Below are 24,896 nucleotides of genomic sequence, written 5' to 3'. Positions count from 1 at the left end.
ATGTACTTGTATGATATGTACTTGTACGATATGTACTTATATGATATGTGATATGTACTTGTATGATATGTACTTGTATGATATATGATATGTACTTGTACGATATGTACAGGTGGTCTAGACAGATGAAGTAGATTATATTACATGTTTGACATTGAACAAAAAAAGTTCTATTTAATGAGCACATTATTTATCAATAAATGACAAACAATCAATTAAATACTGTAATTGATTGTAAGTGAATTGAAGTCGTGATGAATGTAAAAATAAAGAAGAACTGATCAGTTGGATAATTGGATTCTTTAGAGAAGAATGACAATGAAGTCATTTGACTGGAAACACCATCAAAGCATGTTGTGGCCTACACAGTATGAAAGCAACTACTTTCAATGACAAGCATGTCTTCACATGCTTTTTGTGCTCTAGTAAATAAGAATATGTACTGTATGTTTGAAGTATTTAAATAAAGAATATGTACTGTATGTTTGAAGTATTTAAATAAAGAATATGTACTGTATGTTTGAAGTATTTAAATAAAGAATATGTACTGTATGTTTGAAGTATTTAAATAAAGAATATGTACTGTATGTTTGAAGTATTGCTATTTCTGCTCTAGTAAATAAGAATATGTACTGTATGTTTGAAGTATTTAAATAAAGAATATGTACTGTATGTTTGAAGTATTTAAATAAAGAATATGTACTGTATGTTTGAAGTATTTAAATAAAGAATATGTACTGTATGTTTGAAGTATTTAAATAAAGAATATGTACTGTATGTTTGAAGTATTTAAATAAAGAATATGTACTGTATGTTTGAAGTATTGCTATTTCTGCTCTAGTAAATAAGAATATGTACTGTATGTTTGAAGTATTTAAATAAAGAATATGTACTGTATGTTTGAAGTATTGCTATTTCTGCTCTAGTAAATAAGAATATGTACTGTATGTTTGAAGTATTTAAATAAAGAATATGTACTGTATGTTTGAAGTATTGCTATTTCTGCTCTAGTAAATAAAGAATATGTACTGTATGTCTGAAGTACTTTCTGTGCTTTAGGGACACACTGTAGCCTGTAGGTGTATGTGATGTTTCCATAAGTGATATTCAATTATTTTTAATTGTAACATTTCCTGCGCACGTGCAAGGGAGGGGGGAATGTTAAAGCATGCACGTTTGCTGATTTATCATTGGGAATAAACCATAAATGACTCTCTCGCTTCCAGTTAGTCCAGAACTCTGCAGCACAGCTTTTAACAGGAACCAAAAAGAGGGAGCATATTACCCCAATTTTAGCCTCCCTGCACTGGTTGCCTGTGCGTTTTAGGATTGATTTAAAGATTTTATTGTTTGTTTTTAAGGCTTTGAATGGACTGGCCCCTCAGTACATCTCAGACCTCATCCAAATTTACACTCCAGCGCGCACTTTGAGGTCCGAAGGCCAGCTCCAACTGGTGGTGCCTAAGACCAGACTTAAGACCAGGGGAGACCGGGCCTTTTCCGTAGTCGGTCCAAAGCTGTGGAACACTCTCCCCCCTCATGTAAAAACGGCCCCCACAATTGAAAGCTTTAAGTCTCGTCTTAAAACCCACTTTTATTCTCTGGCTTTTAACTCGGCGTGAGTCGTGTGGTCCTCTGTGTCTTTTACTTTTTTTAGTTTTAATTGTTTTAGTTATTTTAGTTTTTAATTCAATGTACTTATTTTTTTTTTTTACCTACTTCTTGGAATGTTTTGCTTTTTATTGTTTTTACTTCCTGTTTAAATATTTTACTGTTGTACGTTTCTTTGTTTTTATTTATTGGATTTTTTAGTTTTTACTGTAGTGATTTTTACTTTTTATTTACACTTACATTTACATTCCCTTATTTACTTATTATTTGTGGTTTTGCTAGTCTGTGCAGCACTTTGAAAACAGTGTTTATAAAATGTGTTATATAAATAAAGTGGATTGGATTGGATTGATTCCTAACTTGGGATGCATTTCAGTCACATTTCATTCCTCTATATGTGTGTGTGTGTGTGTGTGTGTGTGTGTGTGTGTGTGTGCGAGTTGGGAGGGGGTGGATGTCTTTTTGTACCCAAACAATGCAAACATTCATGTGCACACACACGCACACACACGCAGCAACACTCCATTGGGTGTCCAATCACTAAAGTAAAAATGCTGTGTTGATTTGTGGTTTTGCTTAGAAGAGGTTTTATAGTCTCAGGGCTCGGCTCACACATGCATTTAATTTCATTTATTTGTCATTTGAACGCTGCACAGTGCACGGTGCACGGTGCACGGTGCACCGTGCACCGTGCATGCTGCATGTCTTTGGTCCGTGTTGGGTTTCACTGCTGAGCACTCTTTAAAAGTATCTTTGAGAAGCTTTTTGTGAAACCTGAGCGGATAAAAACATGGAAGTAACCAACATGCATACAGCATACAGCAGGCAGCATTTTGCTTTGTAATGTTTGATTCGGGTGCAGTCAGGAAAGCTGCCCAATCAGTCCGACGGTTCTTTTATTTGTATTATTTTATTATCTTTTATTATCTTCTTTTTTATTTTTTAACTTTGTGGTCCAGAGCAGAAAAACACAAGCTTCACACAAGTTCCCACACATTTGAATTTTTAGATAAAATGTTGACGAGAGGACTACTGCAAGAGTAAAAACAACAACAATAATAATAATAATAACAACTAGTATGCTTAACATTGTTACTTTGGGAATTGAACCATCATCCATAACACCTACAAATCACTACCAATACACCGAATTAATGGAGTGGGGGTTTAGGGGGGGAGCATTGCCGCCCTAACACGTAATGACTCCAAATTAAATGAAAAAATAAAAAAATTATTTTATTTTATTTCATTTTATTTTATTTTATTTTATTTTATTTTATTTGTTATCATATGTTTGCTGCTGACGGTGCATTGGTGTGAAATATGTTTGAATATGAGGACACGTGATGCCGGTCAAGCAGCGGACACGGTGGGTTGAAAGGGTCATCGGGACATTGTCCACTTTGTCTGCTGAAGTGTGTGTTTATGGGTGACGCGTCTGGCTGCTCGGGGCAGGTCAACTTTCGCCCCATCGGCCTGCTCATCAATTAGCTGAGACGCCACCGTGCAGCAGCAAGAAGGAGCTGGTGTTATTCCCTGCCGTAATTCCCCTGCGGACAGCGGCTCCACGACCTTTCATGAACAATTAAGCCTTTCTTTTTGCGTCACCTTATGAGCACTTTAAAGCAGGGTGGTCCAAACTATTCACTCATTTTGCAAAAAAGGCTCAAAGCAATCCAATATGCTATTTATTTGCAAAGATGAAAAGATGTGTTATTAGCATTCAACATTTCAAGTTTTTCTCCTCACATGTTGCTTTTTTTGGTTTTTGCTGATTGTTGATTTCTCCTTTTCTTGTTTGGCGTCCTAACCCTAACCCTAACCCAAAACCTAACCCTAACCCTAACCCTAACCCTAACCCTAACCCAAAACCTAACCCTAACCCTAACCCAAAACCTAACCCAAAACCTAACACTAACCTGTTGCACTTTGGACACCACTGCTTCTTTTGTGATCTAAAAGCATTCTCCACACACTTTGCACTACATTACGTTGCACTTTATTGGACATATAGGTAGTATACTGTATATACATACATACATACATACATACATATGCTGTATATATATATATATATATATATATATATATAACGGGACATCAAAACATCAAATAAATCATCATGTACACACATCCTGCATGTTTTAGGTAGTTTAAGAAATAACAAGAGCATGTTAGCCACCCCTCCCCTCGTTGGAAAGTAGGACATCTTACTGGGAATCCTTACAAAATCATACTTGTTCATCACCCTGCTTATTATTTCAGCCTTAAAGGAAAAGTGCACTTTTTTGGATCCACAATCCTTTCGGAGTCCACAGTTAAAAAACAGGTAAAAAAAAAAAAAGAGGCAGCTAAGAATGCACGTAATGGGACACACCTATGAAAACACCTCCAACAAGGTGTAGTGGTTTTATATCCATGTTGTGAGCATGTAGTAACTGCTACATTCATCATAGCATGGAATACTTCCTTCCTGGGTGCATTGATGTCACATAGCAACATACTGTAGAAAGGAACGCTACACTAGCGTCTAAAACACACACACAGCAGCAGTGGGGGCAGCTCCAATATGTAGCGTTATGGCTAGTGTGTGGTGAAGCTAGTCGCTAGCCGGTGTGGTGTGGTGAGGCGTCACTACACTAGTAAGGTAGTTCTTTGGTGTAACAATGTTAATAACAATAATAACAATAATAACAATGTGCTTCATATGCAGCTCGCATTATGGAAATGGAAATGGTGCTTTTTGCTGCGTCCCATTACGTGCATGCCTCTTTTTTTATCTGTTTTTATAACTTTAGAACACACAGCAAAGAGAAAGACATGCGTGTTTGTCTCTCACACAAGCAAAATTCCCAAAAAAGTGCACTTTTCCTTTAAATATGAGTGCCAATAAGACATGAAATGGAAGCGTCATGGAAATGAATGCGTGTCCACACCAACACGGATGTTTCTTTTTCAATGCACATTTTGCCCGCTAAAAAACTCCCAGAGTGCTTAAAAAAAGAATCCACATAAAAACATGTTGGTTTTGGCCAATCGGAAGCCTGAAAAGGCCATCACGTGACTTGTATAGTGCTATGTTACACGTGTTTCCATGGAAACAGGGTGAAAGTTGTGTTGTTTTTTGTGAAAGGTTTAAAAACATCACACTTTTCAAAAAGCTCCGTTTGACCCACACGCAACTTTTACAGAAAATATGCTTCTTTTTTTAACTTTCAAATACCCCAACAGGTCAAAGTCACGTGACTCCTCTTCGGCCTCCATCTTGCCTGGTCGGCACTTCTTCTTCTTCGTCTTCTTCTTCTCAGCAGTCATTCAACGCATGGGCTACTTTCCCGTGCTTCGGAAGGAGGATGAGATGAGAAGCATCCACTTTGCTAAGAGTCTCTTTTCTTCCTCACACCTTCACCTTCACTCCGTCCGCTTGTCCTCCTCCTCCGCCCCCCCGATCACCGTGGACGAGGAGGAGGAGGAGGAGGAGGAGGAGGAGTTTATCAGCTTGTTCTCCTTCTTCCACTTCATCCTGCGGTTCTGGAACCAGATCTTGATCTGGCGCTCGGTGAGGCAGAGCGCGTGCGCGATCTCGATCCGCCGCCTGCGTGTGAGGTATCGGTTGAAGTGGAACTCCTTCTCCAGCTCCAGGGTCTGGTACCGGGTGTACGTCTGACGCCCACGTCTGCCGGGGCTGCCGAACGTCCCTGACGGAGACAAGCAGCAAGATTTCATTCATCTGAATAATAAGCATGATAATAATGGCATATTCATACCATCATCTTCATGGATGAATATCATACTCATCATCACTGATTACTATGATAACAATATCTTAGAATAATGTTAACAACATGCAACGAAATATTGGCTATGACGGCAGCATGAAATAATCCTCATGCATGGAAAGAATGTGGACTGCAAGGTGACAATATTCCTGCATCGTTAGCGTCAGCAGCAAGGGGGGAACATGGGGATGCTGAAAAGGCCGGCGGCGTCCCAAGTGCAGCTTGTTTTGATTTGTTTTGATTTGATTGTTTGTTAAATCAAATGAAGCAGCAAAAAGGCAAATGTAAAGAAATGAAGCTGATAAGTTGATAGTAATCATTGATAGTTGTGTCTTTATATTTATATATTTATATTTCTTTGTATTCTTTTTTTTTTTTACCCTTTTTCAAAATAAAAATACATCAAAAGGTCAAAGTGGACCCCTCCTTTGATTTTTAGTATGCGACCCATGAGGGACAAATTTAGGACACCCCCGCCACAAGAGAAGTTGATGAGGAAGATTTAATAATGTGATAGCATGTATTTATTATTGTTATTATTATTATTATCTTCCGAAACACGTGTTTGTTGATGTTGAAATGTATTTATACTCTTTACAAAAAAACATACCAGAAAAGTAGAATATTTGTCATGTTTTATTCCGACAAAACCACAAACTTCTTCACTATCTTCATCTACGGGTATCGATAAATACTTTTATCAGGGGGCAGTATCATTGACACCAAAACTCCAGCCGCCTTTGTGGTGCTTCAAAATGCACGTGATTATTTCCCCTTTAATGGGAGAGAAAAGCATCCCAGGCAGTCCAAACCCTGCACGTGTTGCTTATGACATACTCGATTTATATCTGCGCAGTAAATAACCACATTTCATAACGGTTGAGATTTTTCTTACGATGCTTTGGAGATGTTGAAGTGACAGTAAACAAGCAACACTCGTGTTTTTATGGGCTTTGTCATCCGTCCTCCTCGTGCCGCTGTTTGATGCTGACACAAGATGCTGGTAGTACTAGTAGTAGTACTAGTAGTAGTACTAGTAGTAGAACTAGTAGTAGAACTAGTAGTAGAACTAGTAGTAGTACTAGTAGTAGTACTAGTGCATGCTACATGTGTAGCATAAAATGGGCTTCTTGGTATATGAACTTTTCGTATCTGTATGTTGGTGATTTATCCTGTAAGTGATTATTATTATCTACTCTTTCATTCTTATTCTATTTGATGTGCAGCATGTTTAGTCTAGATTTAGTCTAGATTTAGTGAATTCTATATTGTATCTTTTGTGATATATTCTATATTATTTGTGATTCATTATTAGAGAATGTTTCACATTCGTTCGGAGTGAATAAGCTTTTCTTTCCCGATAGAAAGTCAAAGTAAAAGTGTAACGGTGCTATTTCATGCTAGGTGTTATGCTAGCTGGCTGTCAGGTGTAAGTGTGAGTGGGGGGGTGGAGGACATGCTCCTTGCGGTCTTGCCGGTAGTCCGCCTCTCCAAACAAAGCAGTTTTACGACGACAATAAAGCAGCGATCAGTGAGTGACGGCCAACAAACGGGATCATAAAACAAGTGCGAGGAGGAGGAGGAGGAAGGGAGAAACAAACGTCACTTTTATGGCGGGGATGATCAAATATGCGAGCAGGAAAAGGTCCCATCTCACCGTTGCACGCGTTCATCCGCTGCATCCACGGGTAAATGTGGGCCGGTCCGCTCTGCTTGTCGTCCCCGGCGTCCCCGAACATTCCCTTGCAGTCCGCCTTGCGATGCGCGCCGTCCTGCTGGCTCAGGGAGAGCGGATGCTCGTCCAGACCGCAAGCGTACTCCTTGTCCCGGTAGAAGCTCGCCGCCGCCGCCGCCGCCGCCGCCGACGCGGCGGCTGTGGCGTAGTCGCACGCGCCGGCTCCGGTGCCTGCGACGCCCGCCCGGTGCCCGCCATACGCCCCGCTCGTCGCCGGTTGGTAGTAGCTGGATGGCGGGTAGGTTTTCTCCTGCGCGCCGTACGCCGCCGGGTAATGTCTGAGCGGGTGGTCGGCGGCGAAGCCCGGGGAGTAGAGGGGGACCTGACCCAAGAAGGACTCCGCCGCCTGCCCGCCTCCAACCGGGAAAGAGGAGTTGACAAAGTAGGAACTCATGAGGACGGCGGCGAGGAGGAGGAAGGTGGACGACAACCGAGCAACAACACAACAATGACACAAACACACACACACACATCAGCACGAGCACCAGGACGAGGAGGAGGAGGAGGAAGACGAGGCTAACGGCTAACGCGTCTCCCGCCAGTCCTCCTTCATCTGCGTCCCCCCCCCAACCCCCAGACTGCACTTTATGATTTGTTGTGTTTTATAGCCCCCACTTCTTCTTCATCGCCTACTTGGCCGCACTCGGGGAGGAGGTGAGGATGAGGAGGGTGTGTGTGTGGGGGGGGGGGGGGGGGGGGGGTATCCGTGTGTGTGTGTGTGTGTGTGTGAGGCTTCTGTGTCTGCATTCGTTCACCAGCTTTCCTTGCCTGGGGGGTGGGGGGTGTTTTCCATTTTACCTCCTCCAATCTCCCTAATTCGCATCCAATCTGGTTTTACAATCCTCGTCTGCTTCCCGGTGACGTGACGCAATCACACTGGAGTCTTTGGCGCGTTAAATTGACTCTTCCTGTGTTGTCCGTCTGGCGGGATCGTAATAACCCGCGCCTTTTCTATACGCCGCATTACATGCCAGGCCTATGTGCGTGCGTGTGTGTGCGTGTGTGTGCGTGTGTATGGGTGGGGGGGGCACTTTATGGTGCTTCACTAAATGGAAATAATAAAACATATTCCTCTGCAAATAATAGCGCGCGCATTCTAACCATTTCACCAAGCTTATGTAGCACGCACGGCGGAGTGCGCATGCGTGTCGCACGGCGTGTTTGAACTTTGGTTTGATTTAACTTCTGCAAAAACATCAACATCATTTCAATGTAACATGTAGAAAATACATCTTTTATTTCTTCAATAGATGTATTCATCACATTTGCACTTTACTTTGAAATCACCACCAAAAGTAAGATTTGTGAAGAACGTACTTGTGTGTACAATGAGTGTATAATATGTCATACTTGGATAGCGTCAATGTTTATAGTGTAATGATGATGCACACGCGCTCACACTTCATTGGCACACTCAGTAAAAGTACAGTACATCATCCTGCTCTACTGCAAATATGTAGTATTTGTGTAGAATATACTCCATAGAGCATGACAGGAATAAAAGCATGAAGTCATATTTGCTGAAGAAAGTGCATGTATTCTCCAGGACCACAATAAAATAATAAAATGCATGCATGGCGTCTTTGCGCCCCCCCCCCCCCACCCCCCAAAAAGAGTGAAAATGTGCTGAAATAAATGCACTCATAAATAAGTCTAACTCTTTTTTGTCCCCTCCGGGCCCCCATTTGTCTGAATGTGGCAGACAGTACTGACAAATAGAGACAAAGACTCGATTTTGACTTTACTGTGCCCCCCTCCCCCCCCCAATCCATGTGTGTCCCTGCCAACTCCGAGTGTGCCGTAATTGCAGATATAATAATACTTGGAAACTTGTCTTTCTGTCAGATAGCCAGATGGAGCTGCAACACTTAACTTTCTTTTCTTCCCCTCCCACTCTGTCGCTGCTCTGCGGCGAGCTCGTCCCCCCCTCCCTGCCAGGTCCCACGTTCCGTTTCCTGTGCCCTTTGTGCAGCAAGGGGAAGCTGCGGTATTGTGTTGGAGCTGAACGCCTGCATGGACCCTCCTATACACGGTAATATTCATACGACACGCAGCCTCTTATTACATGTTACATACGACATACGACATATTACATATTACACGTGCTGCAACATCATGTGACATACATTTAGTCAGCACGTGTGTGTGCTAACGTTGCTAAAAGACTGCAAATACACGGTACGTTACCAAGCATGTAATATGCTGTATTTAGGAGCGCACACTTGAAAAATGTTAACAAGTGACGCAAAAAGGGAAAAACACCAAGTCAATCCACGGCCATCTTGCAATAGTATAAATAAAAAGTCAAAGAAGTCATCAAATAAGGACACGATTGTAAAAATATGGCTTTTTTTCTTTTTTTGTTCTAATGATACACTTTCAAGTATGTCGTACCTCAAGTGGACATTGTCAAAAGTTGACTCCCATATCTTAAAGGCATATATCTCACGTGACAGCCCTGAAATAAATCCTCCCGCATAGCCAGCGCATGCAGGACGATCACACGTGCTTTTCAACCAACAGTCAAACCAAGGAAAGCACCCGATGTTCATATTCTAGAATATGACATCAGCAGGAACAAGTTAGCCATTCACAGGAAAAAGACGAATCATGAAGTAGAAGGAATAAAGCTGAACATGACATTGATTATTAGTCATTATTGGAAATGTTTCAAAGACATGAGCGTGAAGTAGTGAATGCGTGTCGTGAAGCGTTTCACTCCAAACAAATGATGTTAGGATTGAAATGTTGCCGTTTATTGTTTTTACAGTCCCCATCCATCAAAGAAGTCCTTTCTCTCCACAACTGAACAACAATTCCACCTTCAAGAAGAAAGCCGATGTTGTGCACGCGGTTCCTAATGGTGAGATTTAAGAATGAAAACAACAGAAGCCACGAGGAAGTGTGAAAATATGAACGCGTTTTGTGGAAAGAATGAGACTTTTTAAAGAATAAAAGATGACTGAGGAATCACGACAACAGCATTCCGGAGCAGCCAAACTTTTGAACCAACTTTATGGCTTTATTGCTCCTTTTCACCTCGTCGCTAGTGTGTGCGTGTGTGTGTGCGTGTGTTGTCCTTTGTGCTGCACTACACATTTGTTGGTCTGCTAGGCCTGTTTTTTAGCTCCTCGCCATTCCTTGGATTCTACACGGAGCCAATAAGAGTCATAAAGCAATAAAATCACAGCACACACACACGCACACACACGCACACACACGCACACACACACACACAGACAGAGGTCCTTTTCCGTGGATAGCAGCTCGGAGCAATTTCCACGCCGCCGTTTGCTCTAAAAAAGCAATTATTGTGAAATAACTTTTGTATAATTTATACTGTATGTGTGAAATGTATGGAATGTTGAACTGGTGATTTTTAATACCGCCATAATAATGTGGTCACATGACTTGCATCCACTTCCAGCCTGAAATATCCTGCAATATTTGTATGCTATTCTATTTATGACCTTCTTTACTTATGCTTTCTTATTTTATTTCCTACTTTATAAAATGCTTTAAATGTTTTTTTACTTTATTATTATTTATACTATATACTCTATTTTTGTATTCACCAGCGAGTGTGTGTGTGTGTGTGTGTGTGTGTGTGTGTGCGCGTGTTGACCGACGCCTCCAGCAGGAGTTAATAACAAACTGATTGGAGGTTTATGTGCTGCAAATTTAGTGACTTTTTGTATCCTTCACGGCACCGTGAGCGCGTGCTTGGCGCCACCGCGGGGCGCGTTAACGATTAACGGAAGAAAGGAATGCTGCAGCACGAAGGTGGACGCTGCATAACACACACACACGCACACACACACACACACACACACACACGGTGTCCCTAAAGGTCGACCCACTTGACGTAATTCGTAGATAAATACAGATATACGTTGGATAGAATGATATCAAAATCATCAAATACGTCTTTACCATCTCTACCATCATTGCATGATGATATCTGATTTTAAAACAATTGTATGATGATGTGTGATTTTAAAATCATTGAATGATGATGTATAATTTTAAAATCATTGCCTGATGATGTATAATTTTAAAATCATCGCCTGATGGCGTATGATTTAAAATCATTGCCTGATGATGTATAATTTTAAAATCATCGCCTGATGGCGTATGATTTAAAATCATTGCCTGATGATGTATAATTTTAAAATCATTGAATGATGATGTATAATTTTAAAATCATTGAATGATGATGTATAATTTTAAAATCATTGAATGATGATGTATAATTTTTTAAATCATTGAATGATGATGTATAATTTTTCAAATCATTGCCTGATGATGTATAATTTTTCAAATCATTGAATGATGACGTATGATGTAAAATCCCCGCCTGATGACGTATAACGTGCATTTGAACTGCTACAGTATATTGTGTTCATGCTGTTGCACGTGAAGAAGTTGCTAAGCCAACATCCATTAGCTTTGCTGAGCTGCTTTATTAAAAGCTTGCTGGTGATGAATGGACCCTTGTAATCTAATTACAAAGTAAATCTACTCGCCGCCTCCTATTGGCTGCTGACCACAAAATAAATAAAGGAGAGAGAGAAGAGGATTTTTTTTCATCCTCTGACGATGCGGGAGTCATAAATTAGACCTGCGCACGCAGGAGTGTTGTTTATGGAAATGGACACCTGGACCAACCAGCAGAAACTTTTCCAGCCTGAGCTGGCTCCTCATTGGGCGGGCTGGAGCCCACTAGAGTGTTCTTCTTGCGCTTCACGCCTCATTCAGCACAACAGCAGCTATGCGCTAATCTGTCTCCTGCTGCCTCCACCGCCAACAAAGAAGCAAGCAGCTTGCACACAAAGCACAGAGCAGCATGTCCACACTTCTACACACTTTCATCCTTTTATACGTGCAGGCAATCCAAGCCATACGTACGCAGCCTGGTCTGCTAAATGTTTGTGCAAAGCAGGCACTCCCACTAACAAGCAGCATCCGTCAAATAGGAAGAGTCAGGCTCAGGCTGAGGGATCGAGCTGATTTAGGGTTCGGGTCTAACCTCGGGCCTTATGGTCTGATCTGCTCAGAGCCCAAACAATGAGTGCTGCCACTTTGCACCTGCCTTCCAAACGTGCTAAATACAGAAATAAAAACATAGAGCGCCAACACGTTTGGGGTTTGATCAGTCAAATCTGCTCCTCCCAGTATTTTGTGTGTTGTCGTAATCTGCATATATTCTGCATTTTCCTGACTGCCACTGCTATTTTGCTCATTTAGCACCTTGTTCATGGACGATCTATGAACACGCCATCAACACGTGCAGTGCTTTTTTATCTTTGCTTGGTGATCTACAGTAGCTGACAAAGCAAGTTAGAGTAATATCCACTCATGTGGTTTTTACAATATGCCAAGAGCCAATAGAAAAGGAGACCATTTAGCAAGGTGACTAAAAACTTCAAGACAAACTTATTCCAGCAAATAAAGGCAAACTGTGAGAGGCTGGGGCTGGCTGGGGCTGGCTGGGGTGTTCATATGCTAATCTTCAGCTTTACTTTATTGTCTACTAAAAACAAACAAACAAACCAAAACACAGCAATGCACACGTGCCAAATATTGAAGCATAAACAATCTGCATCTCAGCCTTGTAAAGAGCAAAAGATACAATATTTATTATTCTGGTATGATGCTGGATTATACAAGGCACCGAAGCCATAGCAAGCCACGTGACCTGGAAGCCACGCGTGGCGTCATGTGACCGGACACCAAACTGTTGGCGTCGCCGTGAGCAGGACGCTAGATGGCGCCAGAGCCTTTTGCAGGACGCTACTCCGCTTCACTCCACGGTACCGTCTAGCGTGATGTGATCGTCATGTCGATAACACCACAACTACACCACTAACAAGTCATTCAACCAATACACTATGACATATGACGTACACATGATAATAGCAATATACTGTACATACTCTATAGTGTATATGACTTTGGATCACGAATTGAAAAGTACTTACTGAGTTCTGCGTGTTGATTGGTGTCAATAGAAAACATGGACCCGGTAAGCACGTTCATATCATATATTATATAGCATTGATAACAAAATCAATCATTCACTCTCTACAAATGTATTAGAAATATTTTACGCAATAAATATATTTTTATTATAAAACATTATTATATTACATTTTTAAACAGTTAACTAGAAAATGTAATGCTTAAAATATTACAGTATATATATAACAATATTCAAAAATAGATGTAAATACATTACATTAAATACATACGTAAAAATAAGAAAGTACATATGAAATATGGATGAAATATAATTTATGCATGAACTTATTGAGAATATTTGCCCCTACCTGACGTGGAAGGAATGCCAGCAACCCAATCAAGAAAGATTATTATGATTATTATGATTCTAAATATTTGCAATGCAAGAGAGAAAGAAAGGAATCCAAAGAATCAACTGTTGTTGGATTTAGTTCACAACCACTAATATTCATGTCATCACCTGCACACATTCAAATGATAAATCTTGTTGTGTTTATGATTATTATTATTATAAGAGTCTTCTTTTTTCATGTGAAATACTTGACTGCATGCACGTGCTTTACTCTTCTCGTATTATATTATACATGATATGATGTGATCATATTACATCTGCCAATATGCTCCACTACTCATCTGATAGCTTCTTACTTTACAAAAATACAGTCTGATGTTTTCAAATGGGTTCAGTAAAAACGTAAATAATGCTACAATAACCTACCGGCTACTGTATGTATATGAGTAGTACTACTATTAGTTCTACTGAAGTAGTTGTGTAACAGCACTGCAGTCACGTGTCTCACGTCTGATCTGCTCAAAGTACTCCTGCTTTTTGCCCCAAAATGGCTGGTCCAAACCAAAATGGCCGACTTCCTGTTTGTTCCTGAGCATGGCTTCTTCAGACTCATGTTTATGAAATTGTATAAATCCTAACCATCTGTCACACCGTGCCACGCACCAACGTCCTTCTACATGTGCAGGGGGCGCTCCTGGGGGGACATTTTTCACTTTGGTGAGTTTTCATGCACGTGAACACCCCCACAATAATAATACTCATACTACCAACCATAAAACTATGACCATATAACCACTCCCACTACTACTGCAATAATAACAATAAGCAGAATAATATAAAAATACTACTACTACTGAAAAAAATAATACTTATACTCATACCTCCAATCATAACAACATGACCACGACTACAACTACTGCTGCAATAATAGTACTAACAATAATATAGAAATACTAAAAAATAAAACCAAATAGTAATAATAATAATACTCATCCTCATACCGAACGATAACAATATGACCGCTGCAACCTGCAACTATGATGAGAATAGTATAGAAATACTAGTATTACTACTGAAAACACAATACAATAAAACTACCACCACTACTTGTACATACCACAACTACTACGAATATACACATTATAATAATAGAGGATTGATTTGATTTGATTTGGTGGTATCGCTTGGTGTTTGGTCCTAAAGAGAAAGAACGAGGAGGTTTGCTAAATATTGTAAAATGGGCATTTTACTACACGATAAGACGCGGACGACGTGCAACTGGGACGAAGTACACTCTCACCTACATACAGTCTACACACTACGCAATATATACTCTATTTATGTTTATATACAGTATATATATATAGAGAGAGAGAGAGAGAGTAGATACCCGTATGTATATACTGGAGCTTTCATGTTTCAGACAGCAGCAAATTAGTTCTGTTGTTTACTTGTGTGTGCGTGTTATTTTTTTGGGGGGGGGGATACCAGCCCACCTGCTGTGAGGAAATGAGAAGGGAAACAGTCAAACAAACAAAGAGCCTGCTGCAGCTCGAATAAGATAAAGAAAACAAATAGCTCCACTTCAAATTACAATTTAAAAATCTCAATGTCATATCAAACACGTGCACGTGCATCCAACAGCAACACGAGCCCTTTGCCTGTTGTACAGATCACCCCGCCACACACGAACACGTACCCACACGCACACGCACGCACACATTGGTGTAATTGGTCTCAAAAGAGGAAAAAGCGTCAAGTCGTAATTGCATGTTTTGAAGCAGGACGACGATGGCAGCAAAAGGAGGTCTTTACCTTACCTTTGGTTCTGGTCCGGCACCATGCACGTGCAGCAAGCCCGTTAGTCCGGTACCGAGGACGAGGACCAGGCTGGTGAAGAGGATGCCTGCCACTTGTCGACAAAATCTTCATCATCCGACCAAAAACGACTCGAATCTCGCAGGAGGACTGCCTAGGACTGATATGCGTGTGTCCGCCTCCCTCGTAGCCGAACCGGCCCGGTGTCGATGCGGCCGCTCGGAGCAGCGCGGCAGCAAAGCATGAAGATCCGGAAGAGCGAGTAGAAGCAGGGAAGGGGTGCTGGTGGGGGGCTCGCGTGGGTGTCCACATCCCCGACATTCCGGCCCAAACGACGCTCGGTACCGTGCGAACCGGGCGGGCTGAGCAGAGCTGCTCGGGCCGGAGAGCAGTGCCGCAGCAGCAATAAAGCCGCTTGGGAAATCATCCAAAAAGTTCATGTTGGCGTTCAGCGCGTCCACATGACCACAGCGGCGGCCAATCCCCGCGCGCGGACACTCATAAACTTGGAAAGTTGTAAATTTTCATAAAACAACAAGAATTTATTGCAATTCACCCCCCCCCCCCCCCACCAGACGCCATTTTGCTGACATTGTGCCCTCACGATACACACTTGATTCACACACAGTAATACAGTATATTCATATACTGTAGTATAGTCCACATTCATACAGTATTTACACGCAGTACTGTATGCATATAGTATAGTCCACATTCATACAGTATTTATACGCAGTACTGTATGCATATAGTATAGTCCACATTCATACAGTATTTATACGCAGTACTGTATGCATATAGTATAGTCCACTTTCATACAGTATTTATACGCAGTACTGTATGCATATAGTATAGTCCACATTCATACAGTATTTATACGCAGTACTGTATGCATATAGTATAGTCCACATTCATACAGTATTTATACGCAGTACTGTATGCATATAGTATAGTCCACATTCATACAGTATTTATACGCAGTACTGTATGCATATAGTATAGTCCACTTTCATACAGTATTTATACGCAGTACTGTATGCATATAGTATAGTCCACATTCATACAGTATTTATACGCAGTACTGTATGCATATAGTATAGTCCACTTTCATACAGTATTTATACGCAGTACTGTATGCATATAGTATAGTCCACATTCATACAGTATTTATACGCAGTACTGTATGCATATAGTATAGTCCACATTCATACAGTATTTATACGCAGTACTGTATGCATATAGTATAGTCCACTTTCATACAGTATTTATACGCAGTACTGTATGCATATAGTATAGTCCACATTCATACAGTATTTATACGCAGTACTGTATGCATATAGTATAGTCCACATTCATACAGTATTTATACGCAGTACTGTATGCATATAGTATAGTCCACTTTCATACAGTATTTATACGCAGTACTGTATGCATATAGTATAGTCCACTTTCATACAGTATTTATACGCAGTACTGTATGCATATAGTATAGTCCACATTCATACAGTATTTACTCCGTTTACAGTATTTACACACTTTCACCTTTTCATGACATTTGCTGTACGTGCACTTTTATTAGTTTGAAAAAGATGATGATGATGAAATGACAAAGTTTACACAAACACACAACACTAGGGACCTGGAGACTACATGAATAACAGTAAAAAGTCGGCATGGAATATGATCTTTTATCAAGCCAATAAAAGCCAAACGACCTGTGAGACGACTGAGTTTCACATTGCAGCTGCATTGCGTCACGGCGTTTAACGACCCGCGGGCCGGCGCTGCCCCTGGTCTCTTCACTAAGTGTACCGGCTACCTGTGTACTTATACTTCCCCATAGTCGTGTGCATTCTGACAGCGTTATCTCCTGCTCATCTCTTTTTTCACGCTGGATTGCAACTGCTTATCGCCAACATTTGGAACGCCCCATAATATCCGTGAGTTTCTCCACCATGCAGTCACTCAAATGAATTATTTGCATTTTTTACATCTGATTTCCATTTAGTCCCTCCTAGGGGTGCACCCTCATTTGTGGGCTGATATGAGGGAAGTATGACATCATACGGATAACTCCACAAACATTAAAAATAGCTCAGATAACTAATAATTTCAAAAATACTCCAATGAGGTGAGACTGCAAATCACGTGCTGCTTTTTTCCTCCCGCCTGAGATGTTAACGGCTTGTCAACAAACATTCACTTTAAGAGGAAGGACGTTGTACCAAATGTTCCACAATGACCCACCCAGCCCACAAAAAGCTTATCAGCCACCTGAAACGCCAGCGCCGCAGCCTTTGAACAAAGCAAAAGGTTTGCCAGAGACTTCCGTGGCGTCACACCAGCCGCTCGGAGCGTGTGCCCGAATACAGTGCACCTTGCTGGGGCACAGCAGGTGGCTCCTCCCCCTCTATACTCGGGTTCTCCTGGTAGTAGTCATGTGATATTTCATGAGGACAAATCAACAAATCCTAATTTGTTCCAGTCCTTCTTACCTCCCTGCGTGCACAAACTACACTTGCATCTAAACAAGTAAAGTAGACAAGAAAGGAAAAACACATCACTTTCAGGTGACATCCACACCAGAAGCCACAGCACGCCCCCCACTGACTGCCTGTCTGGGCTCATACTGCATGTGCAGCATACCTCGTCCTTGCCGTGTGTGATGCTGGGCCACTTGGCACCTGCCTTCCAACGTGCTAAGATAGACGTGAAAAGACCAACCCCAAACAGGTTTCAGTTTTGAGAAATGATGACATTTGCAGCATGTTGGGGCTTCTGATCATCTGCCAGCATTCTGCATATTCATGGCAGCAAAGACGGAACACGGAGAACGATTTAGCTGCTGGTTGCATCCTGTTAGTAGATCACGCGTTCTTCCACACGCAGGTGACCCACTGTTCACACCCAAATCACATTTGGCAAACGTGAGCGCGCTGATATGCACCCTACATGCACGCGCACACTCACATCCACGCGCACAGCGTAGTATATAGCCGAGTCCGAATAACTCACGCGATTGCTCCTCCCAAGTTGTTCATGATAGTGAGACACCGTTCATCATAGAAATCTAATAATCCAAAAGTCACATTTAATGTATGCGATTGCTCCTCTTCGAGTAAGATCATTCAATGGAATGAATATCTATAATCATATCTTTATTCTATTATGTATATCATATGAATACGTATAATCATATCTTTATTCTATTATGTATATCATATGAATATGTATAATCATATCTTTATTCTATTATGTATATCATATGAATACGTATAATCATATCTTTATTCTATTATGTATATTATATGAATACGTATAATCATATCTTTATTCTATTATGTATATTATATGAATACCTATAATCATATCTTTATTCTATTATGTATATCATATGAATATGTATAATCATATCTTTATTCTATTATGTATATTATATGAATACCTATAATCATATCTTTATTCTATTATGTATATCATATGAATACGTATAATCATATCTTTATTCTATTATGTATATTATATGAATATGTATAATCATATCTTTATTCTATTATGTATATTATATGAATACCTATAATCATATCTTTATTCTATTATGTATATCATATGAATACCTATAATCATATCTTTATTCTATTATGTATATCATATGAATACCTATAATCATATCTTTATTCTATTATGTATATCATATGAATACCTATAATCATATCTTTATTCTATTATGTATATTATATGAATATGTATAATCATATCTTTATTCTATTATGTATATTATATGAATACCTATAATCATATCTTTATTCTATTATGTATATCATATGAATACCTATAATCATATCTTTATTCTATTATGTATATCATATGAATACGTATAATCATATCTTTATTTTATTATGTATATCATATGAATACCTATAATCATATCTTTATTCTATTATGTATATCATATGAATATGTATAATCATATCTTTATTCTATTATGTATATCATATGAATATGTATAATCATATCTTTATTCTATTTTGTATATCATATAAAAAAAATCAATGAAAGAGTTGGGTGAATTTGCTAGTGACCTTAACACAAATGTTTTACTTTTCACTGAACATACCGTTGTTAAACCTTGCCCCCCCCCCCCCCCCCACCCCCCCGGCCCCACTTACTGTAAAAGAAAATGTCCCTGCGATGACTGTTTTTTACCTATTGTGCTTTAACTGGACCCGGCAGCACACGTCCGTGTGATCCCTTCGTGATGCGCGACGTCTGACTGCAACATGACGGCCGAACTTTCCGTGCTGCGTTTTGGTGAAGAAGAACGGAAAACAGTCTTCCTCCTCCCGAGTTAAAAATTAAACCGGTGGAAGCACAAACACACACAAACACACACAAGGCGCAAACATCCTTTTGTTGCTTTGCTTTCTTTCAGGCTTTGGGCTTTTTATGACCGGGTTTCCGGCCCATTGGCGTCTGCAGTAAAGCCACCAGGACTCGTTGGAACTCCCACGCTCCTTCGCAGGCTTGAACCCCCCACCAGCATTCACCAGTAGAAGACGCGGAAAACTTCATTTCTTATTTTTTAGCGGAATAAAAGTGACGCCGCCGTTCTGATTATTTCTTTCATTTCTTTTCATGTGGAAGTGAATAGAAATCTGCCACCAATTGCACAGCTTCTCTTCTCGTCTGCTTCCAGATACAAAGATAGAAATATATTCATATTCCAGCAGCTAATACGACGGTAGGATGGTGCCTTCACGGCTGCTTTCATTTCGTGACATTTTCGTTTCATGTCTTATATTCGAACCGACAAATGGAACATCGTGAAACATTTGATTCCATCAAACACGTGCTGTTGTAATCATATCAAACAAAAGTAATAGATGCTTGAAGATGAAGAAACAAAAACAATCAAAAAGATGGATTCGTTTATTCATCTGCTTCACGTGAATATTTCTCAAGTTAAGCTTCCAAAAATCCTGTCATCTCTTTTTATTGTTAAATATGAATATTTAATCACATTCGTACTTTTTTATTTTCCTAGCACTCGGTTCCCCTAAAGTGGGCACATATAAAACACACGTGCTGTATAAAATACACACATTATTCAGAAGGAAAGATTCATCACGCAATAAATAAATACTAATGCAGGCTTCATTAGTACTCACATTTTCAATTCCAAAAGACAAATACAAACAAATGAATCATCGAATTTGAAAGGCTAAAATGTGAATTCTTGTTTGATTTGGCAGCCCTTTAAGATTCCGCGCGTCTAACATCATCTCTGTGTGTCTTCTGTCATTTCTTCGTGCTAGTTGTCATCGATCTTGCTCGGTAATGCCAACCTATGTGCACGTGCAGGTGGTCTGGAAGCTGGAGTGATTCCCATCTCGGCCCACGGGAGCCTTTGAGCAAACGATCGGGAAGAACATGACATTGATATTGTTTATCACACGCAGAATTCATCTTTTTACTCTCACATTCTTTTTATTGTGGAATGAAATGAATGCGTGATTCATGCGATGCTTTTACACTAATTAGCTTGCCAGCTAACACAATGTTTTGTTCATAGAGTTGAGCATTTATTGACCTTCATTGGATTACGTTTAGCATCTTTATGTACAAAATGTATTCAAGCCGCATCCTTTCATTTTTACGACCCCCCTGCTTTAGGCTGCTTATTGCATTCGGTGCTTGTGCTGACGGGCTGATACTGTAGCGATACTGTAGCGATACTGTGATCTGCACCCCCGCAAACATCACAAATGCAAAGCAGAAATACTTGACTTGTTCACATCTTACCAAAAAGCAGAAGATGGCCAATACGAGACACCTACAGTATGAGACAGGCATTCAAGAAGAAAAGATCTATTCCACATGTTTCTATATCAGATATCTTTTCAACCTCATTTATTAACCATACAGGATTAGAAATAGAATAATATCATAATACAATGAAAAAGGAAGACGAAAGTACAAATGAAATGTGGGCCAGCATTATACATGGTCGATATACACACGTATACTTTTCATTGTTATTGTTTTGTTTTGTTAAAGACTTCTTATTTTGTCTTTTCATTTTTTATTTTTGTGTTTCGGTGTTGTTGTTTGTGCAAGATGTCTTTTTTTGGATGGGAAAAAGGAGCAACGTTAAAGGAGCCGATATCCATGTAAATTCACTGCGATAAAGTCATGAGAAAACAGATATTACCTGTATATGATAGCTGTTATTGTTAATATAATACATATTTATTTGATGATGGAAGACCAGATACAATGTATGATAGATTATTTCTATTGTATACAGCATATATTCAATTCAAATAACGGATGTGTTTTTGTCAAAGAGTCCAGACTGCGGGGGGACCCTGTCCAGTGTGTTTTGAGGGGTTGAATATGAGTAATAAGCAGTAGTGCTCACTTTCAGACGGTTGGGTGAAGTTCCAGGCAGCCGAGTGCTCCCCTGCTCCATTCTTAAACACAATACAAACTAATGAATATTCACTAAGTCCTAAATTGTGCTTTTATGGAGGTCGCACGGCCATAAAAGATTTCCAGGGAGAGCAGAGGAGAGAGAGCACGAGAAGGAGAGGTTGTATAAAAAAGTGACAAGAGAAAAAAAGCCGGTCTGGCATATTTGAGCTAGCGGCAGTAACCGCTACGCAACGAAGGGGACGGCTTTAAGCAGCGGTTAATGCAATTATTTGCTGGAACTCCGTGATAAAATCCTTGTAGCGCAAACACAGCCACCGTATTGTCCCCCACTAGAGCATCAATGCGTTGGACCGCCCCCTCCCAACTGCCTTCCAACTGACCTGGAGGCCTCCGTCAGTCCTAACTTGACCACGCCCTCAGGGGACATTTTAATGGACGTCTAGCTTTGGTTCCACGTTGGCGTTATTCACATGGAAATCAAATCCTTGCGTTCTTCTGCCATCGTAGGACGTAACAGCACGCCATCATCGCCTTAAACTCACGAAAATCCTGCTTATCCCAAAATCCCACATTTTCTGTAACGCAATTCCTCTTTCATGTTAAGGCTTTTTCTCAACCATTCAGCCTGGAAACATTGAGGGTAACCACTGGTAGAGATCAGGACATGTCCACGGATGGCTCAGCTTGATATCAAAAGGACGACAACCTCAGGTTGCCTTTTGATCAACTCTTGATCAACGAGCTCCAGTCCCACGCGAATAGGAGCTACGTGGTCCGGGTCTATCGAGTCTCCCACTGCTAACGGGTCCGAGGTGGCGGGCAAGACAAAGAGTGATTGCGAAGACCCGATGGCAAACATCCAGAGGAGAGACCACACTTCCCCTGGACTTGGGACACTGTGGCCCGATCGGTCACTGGACGTGTGTGCTAACCACAGCTTGTCCGGAACAAAGACCGTGTTGGGACGTACGGATGCACCTGGCACCAGGACACCCTAGATCACAGGTCTAGGATTGACTTTCAGTCCTACCATCAGACTTACATTCACATGTTTTGGACACTCAAGTGACAAGATGATTACCCGTTGGATTAGATGCTGCATGGGAAGGTTGGCGGACAGACCTGGCAGACCCAAACGCTTTCAACTCCCACCTCTGGGACAGCAGTGATCCCAGAAGCAGTTGGTGGACATCGGCAAACTGAAGACTTTTTGGCCCTTTTTGGCTCCTGGTGGATCTCATCCACCAGGATGACACCCTCAAGGTTCTGCATCCTGTGGGGGTCTATTCAGGGGTTCTAGAGAGGAAGGCCCGCCAGATACCACCCCACCCCCACAAAGCCCATTCATTTACACCGTGTCCCTTCAAGGAAAAGTGCACGTTTTGGGGAATGTTACCCATCATCCACAATCCTTATGTGAGACATGATCTTTTCTGTGTATTCTAAAGATATAAAAACAGGTAAAAAGAGGCAGGTAATGAATGCACATAATGAGACACACCTATGAAAACACCTCCAAAAAGCTCCAACAAGGTGTAGTGGTTTTGTATCCATGCTGTGAGCGTGTAGTAACTGCTACATTCATCATAGCATGGAATACTTCCTTCCTGGGTGCACTGATGTCACATAGCAACATACTGTAGAAAGGAACGCTACACTAGCTTCAAAAACACAAACACAGCAGCAGTGGCGGCAGCTCCATTATGTAGCGTTACCTTTGGTTAATGTGTGGTGAAGCTAGTTGCTAGCTGGCTAGCAGCTAGCCGCTGTGGTGTGGCGAGGTGTCACTACGCCAATAAGGTAGTTCTTGGGCGTAGCAATGTTAATAACAATAATAATAACAATGTGCTTCATATGCAGCTCACATGATGCAAATGGAGCCTTGTTGGCACTTTTTGGAGGCGCAATAGGTGTGTTCCACGACGTGCATTCTTAGCTGCCTCTTGTTAGCTGTTTTTATATGTTTAGAAGGCACAGAGAAGAGAAAGTGAGGATTGTGGATGGGCTGAATTCCAAAAAAGGTCATGTTTCCTTTAAGCCTGGACATATAGGAAAACCCGTATGTATTTGTCATTCAGTGTTAATTGGACTCATTTGGAAAGTTGATGATTTATTCTCGTAATGAAGCGTGTCTTGTGTAGCATGCGGAATGTTTCACACGAGTCTGTTATTGGTGAAGATCAATGAAGTCAGCAAAGGTGAGACTCATTTTCAAATCATATTTATTCATAAGGATTTTCTTTTTATTATCGGCACTGTGCGCATGCTTTTAATCCCAAAAAGAGGAAAGGAGGACAGCAGAAACAAACACCATCAAAAAAACAACTAAAAGCATAAAGGACAATTAGAGTGTTTTAGAAAAGAGACCCGACCTACTCAAACGGCATAAATAGGCAGTTTCATGTTGTTGGAATTCTCATTAATTGCTACGTGGTCATCTTCATCGTTAATATTCATCGCCATGACAACAACAACAACATAGAGGTGAGAAGTACAGTAAAAAGTGCACCATCATCATTTTAACTTAAAAACTATACAGCTGCCAAAGATCAAATTGTTAATGAGAAACTCGGAACAATATAGAAATGTTTCCACCACAAAGAAAGGAAGCTATCGTTCTTGTTTTTTTCTTCACTAACGTCCACTAGCTGTGTCTCAACTGGTACACTTGCGTACTTGCACTTACTGCACTTGGCTTTCACACTGGGAAGTAGCACAAAATGCAGTACGCTCTCAGCACCCGGGCGTTGAACTCCAGCAGCGGAAGGGGAGGGACTAACTGCAGTGGTTGCAATTCCCCATTAAAAAGGAGAGAAGGAGAGGAAGCGGGTCAATGTCGTGATGGTGGTTTCGGGTAAGTGCGCAACGGCAGTACTAGGTTTATTTCCACACTTAACATTTTGAGTGCATAAGTGCCTTGGCATGAGAAGTACAGCAAAGTGCAGTACACTGGGAGTACCTGGGTGTTGCACTCAAAACCACTCAACACTTCCCACCCTTACTAGTCATCATCTTGGCTACGTAGTGGAAGGGGAGGGGCTGGCTGGAGTGGTTGCAATTCCCCATTAAAAAGGAGAGAAGAAGAGGAAGAGGGTCAGTGTCGCCATGGTGGTTTCGGCTAAGTGCGCAACGACAGCACTGGGCTTGCTTGCACACTTGACAGTTTGAGTGCATAAGTGCCTTGAGGTACAGCAAAGTGCAGTAG

At 40.9% G+C, this 24,896-nt stretch overlaps 2 protein-coding genes across 2 annotated transcripts in view; both read right to left on the bottom strand.

Annotated features, from left to right (window-relative positions):
- Positions 1–15,411, bottom strand: part of hoxb3a (homeobox B3a) — a 75,898-nt gene extending 60,487 nt beyond the window's left edge. Inside the window, exon 1 of the mRNA XM_054758832.1 lies at positions 15,259–15,411. The gene's annotated coding sequence lies outside the window, so the exon portion shown is untranslated. The remainder of the gene's footprint in view (positions 1–15,258) is intronic.
- On the bottom strand, positions 3,713–7,553 carry LOC129170810 (homeobox protein Hox-B6a-like). The gene is made up of 2 exons (XM_054758846.1): positions 7,048–7,553; positions 3,713–5,309 (listed from the first exon to the last, which is right to left on the bottom strand). Exons 1-2 carry the CDS (start codon positions 7,517–7,519, stop codon positions 5,023–5,025), a joined length of 759 nt encoding a protein of 252 aa, XP_054614821.1. The 5' UTR covers positions 7,520–7,553; the 3' UTR covers positions 3,713–5,022.
- Positions 15,412–24,896: the final 9,485 nt, after the last annotated feature.

Source organism: Dunckerocampus dactyliophorus, chromosome 18 (assembly GCF_027744805.1).
Source record: "Dunckerocampus dactyliophorus isolate RoL2022-P2 chromosome 18, RoL_Ddac_1.1, whole genome shotgun sequence".
In the NCBI taxonomy this organism is placed as follows: Eukaryota; Metazoa; Chordata; class Actinopteri; order Syngnathiformes; family Syngnathidae; genus Dunckerocampus; species Dunckerocampus dactyliophorus.
Note: the sequence above shows the minus strand (reverse complement) of the source record. Positions and strands in the feature narration are given on the sequence as shown.

Excerpts from the sequence above, each read along its gene's own strand:
- LOC129170810 (XM_054758846.1), bottom strand. The coding sequence starts at position 7,519 with ATGAGTTCCTACTTTGTCAACTCCTCTTTCCCGGTTGGAGGCGGGCAG. Across the intron at positions 5,310-7,047 it reads GCGGATGAACGCGTGCAACG|GGACGTTCGGCAGCCCCGGC; the intron begins GTGAGATGGGAC and ends TGTCTCCGTCAG.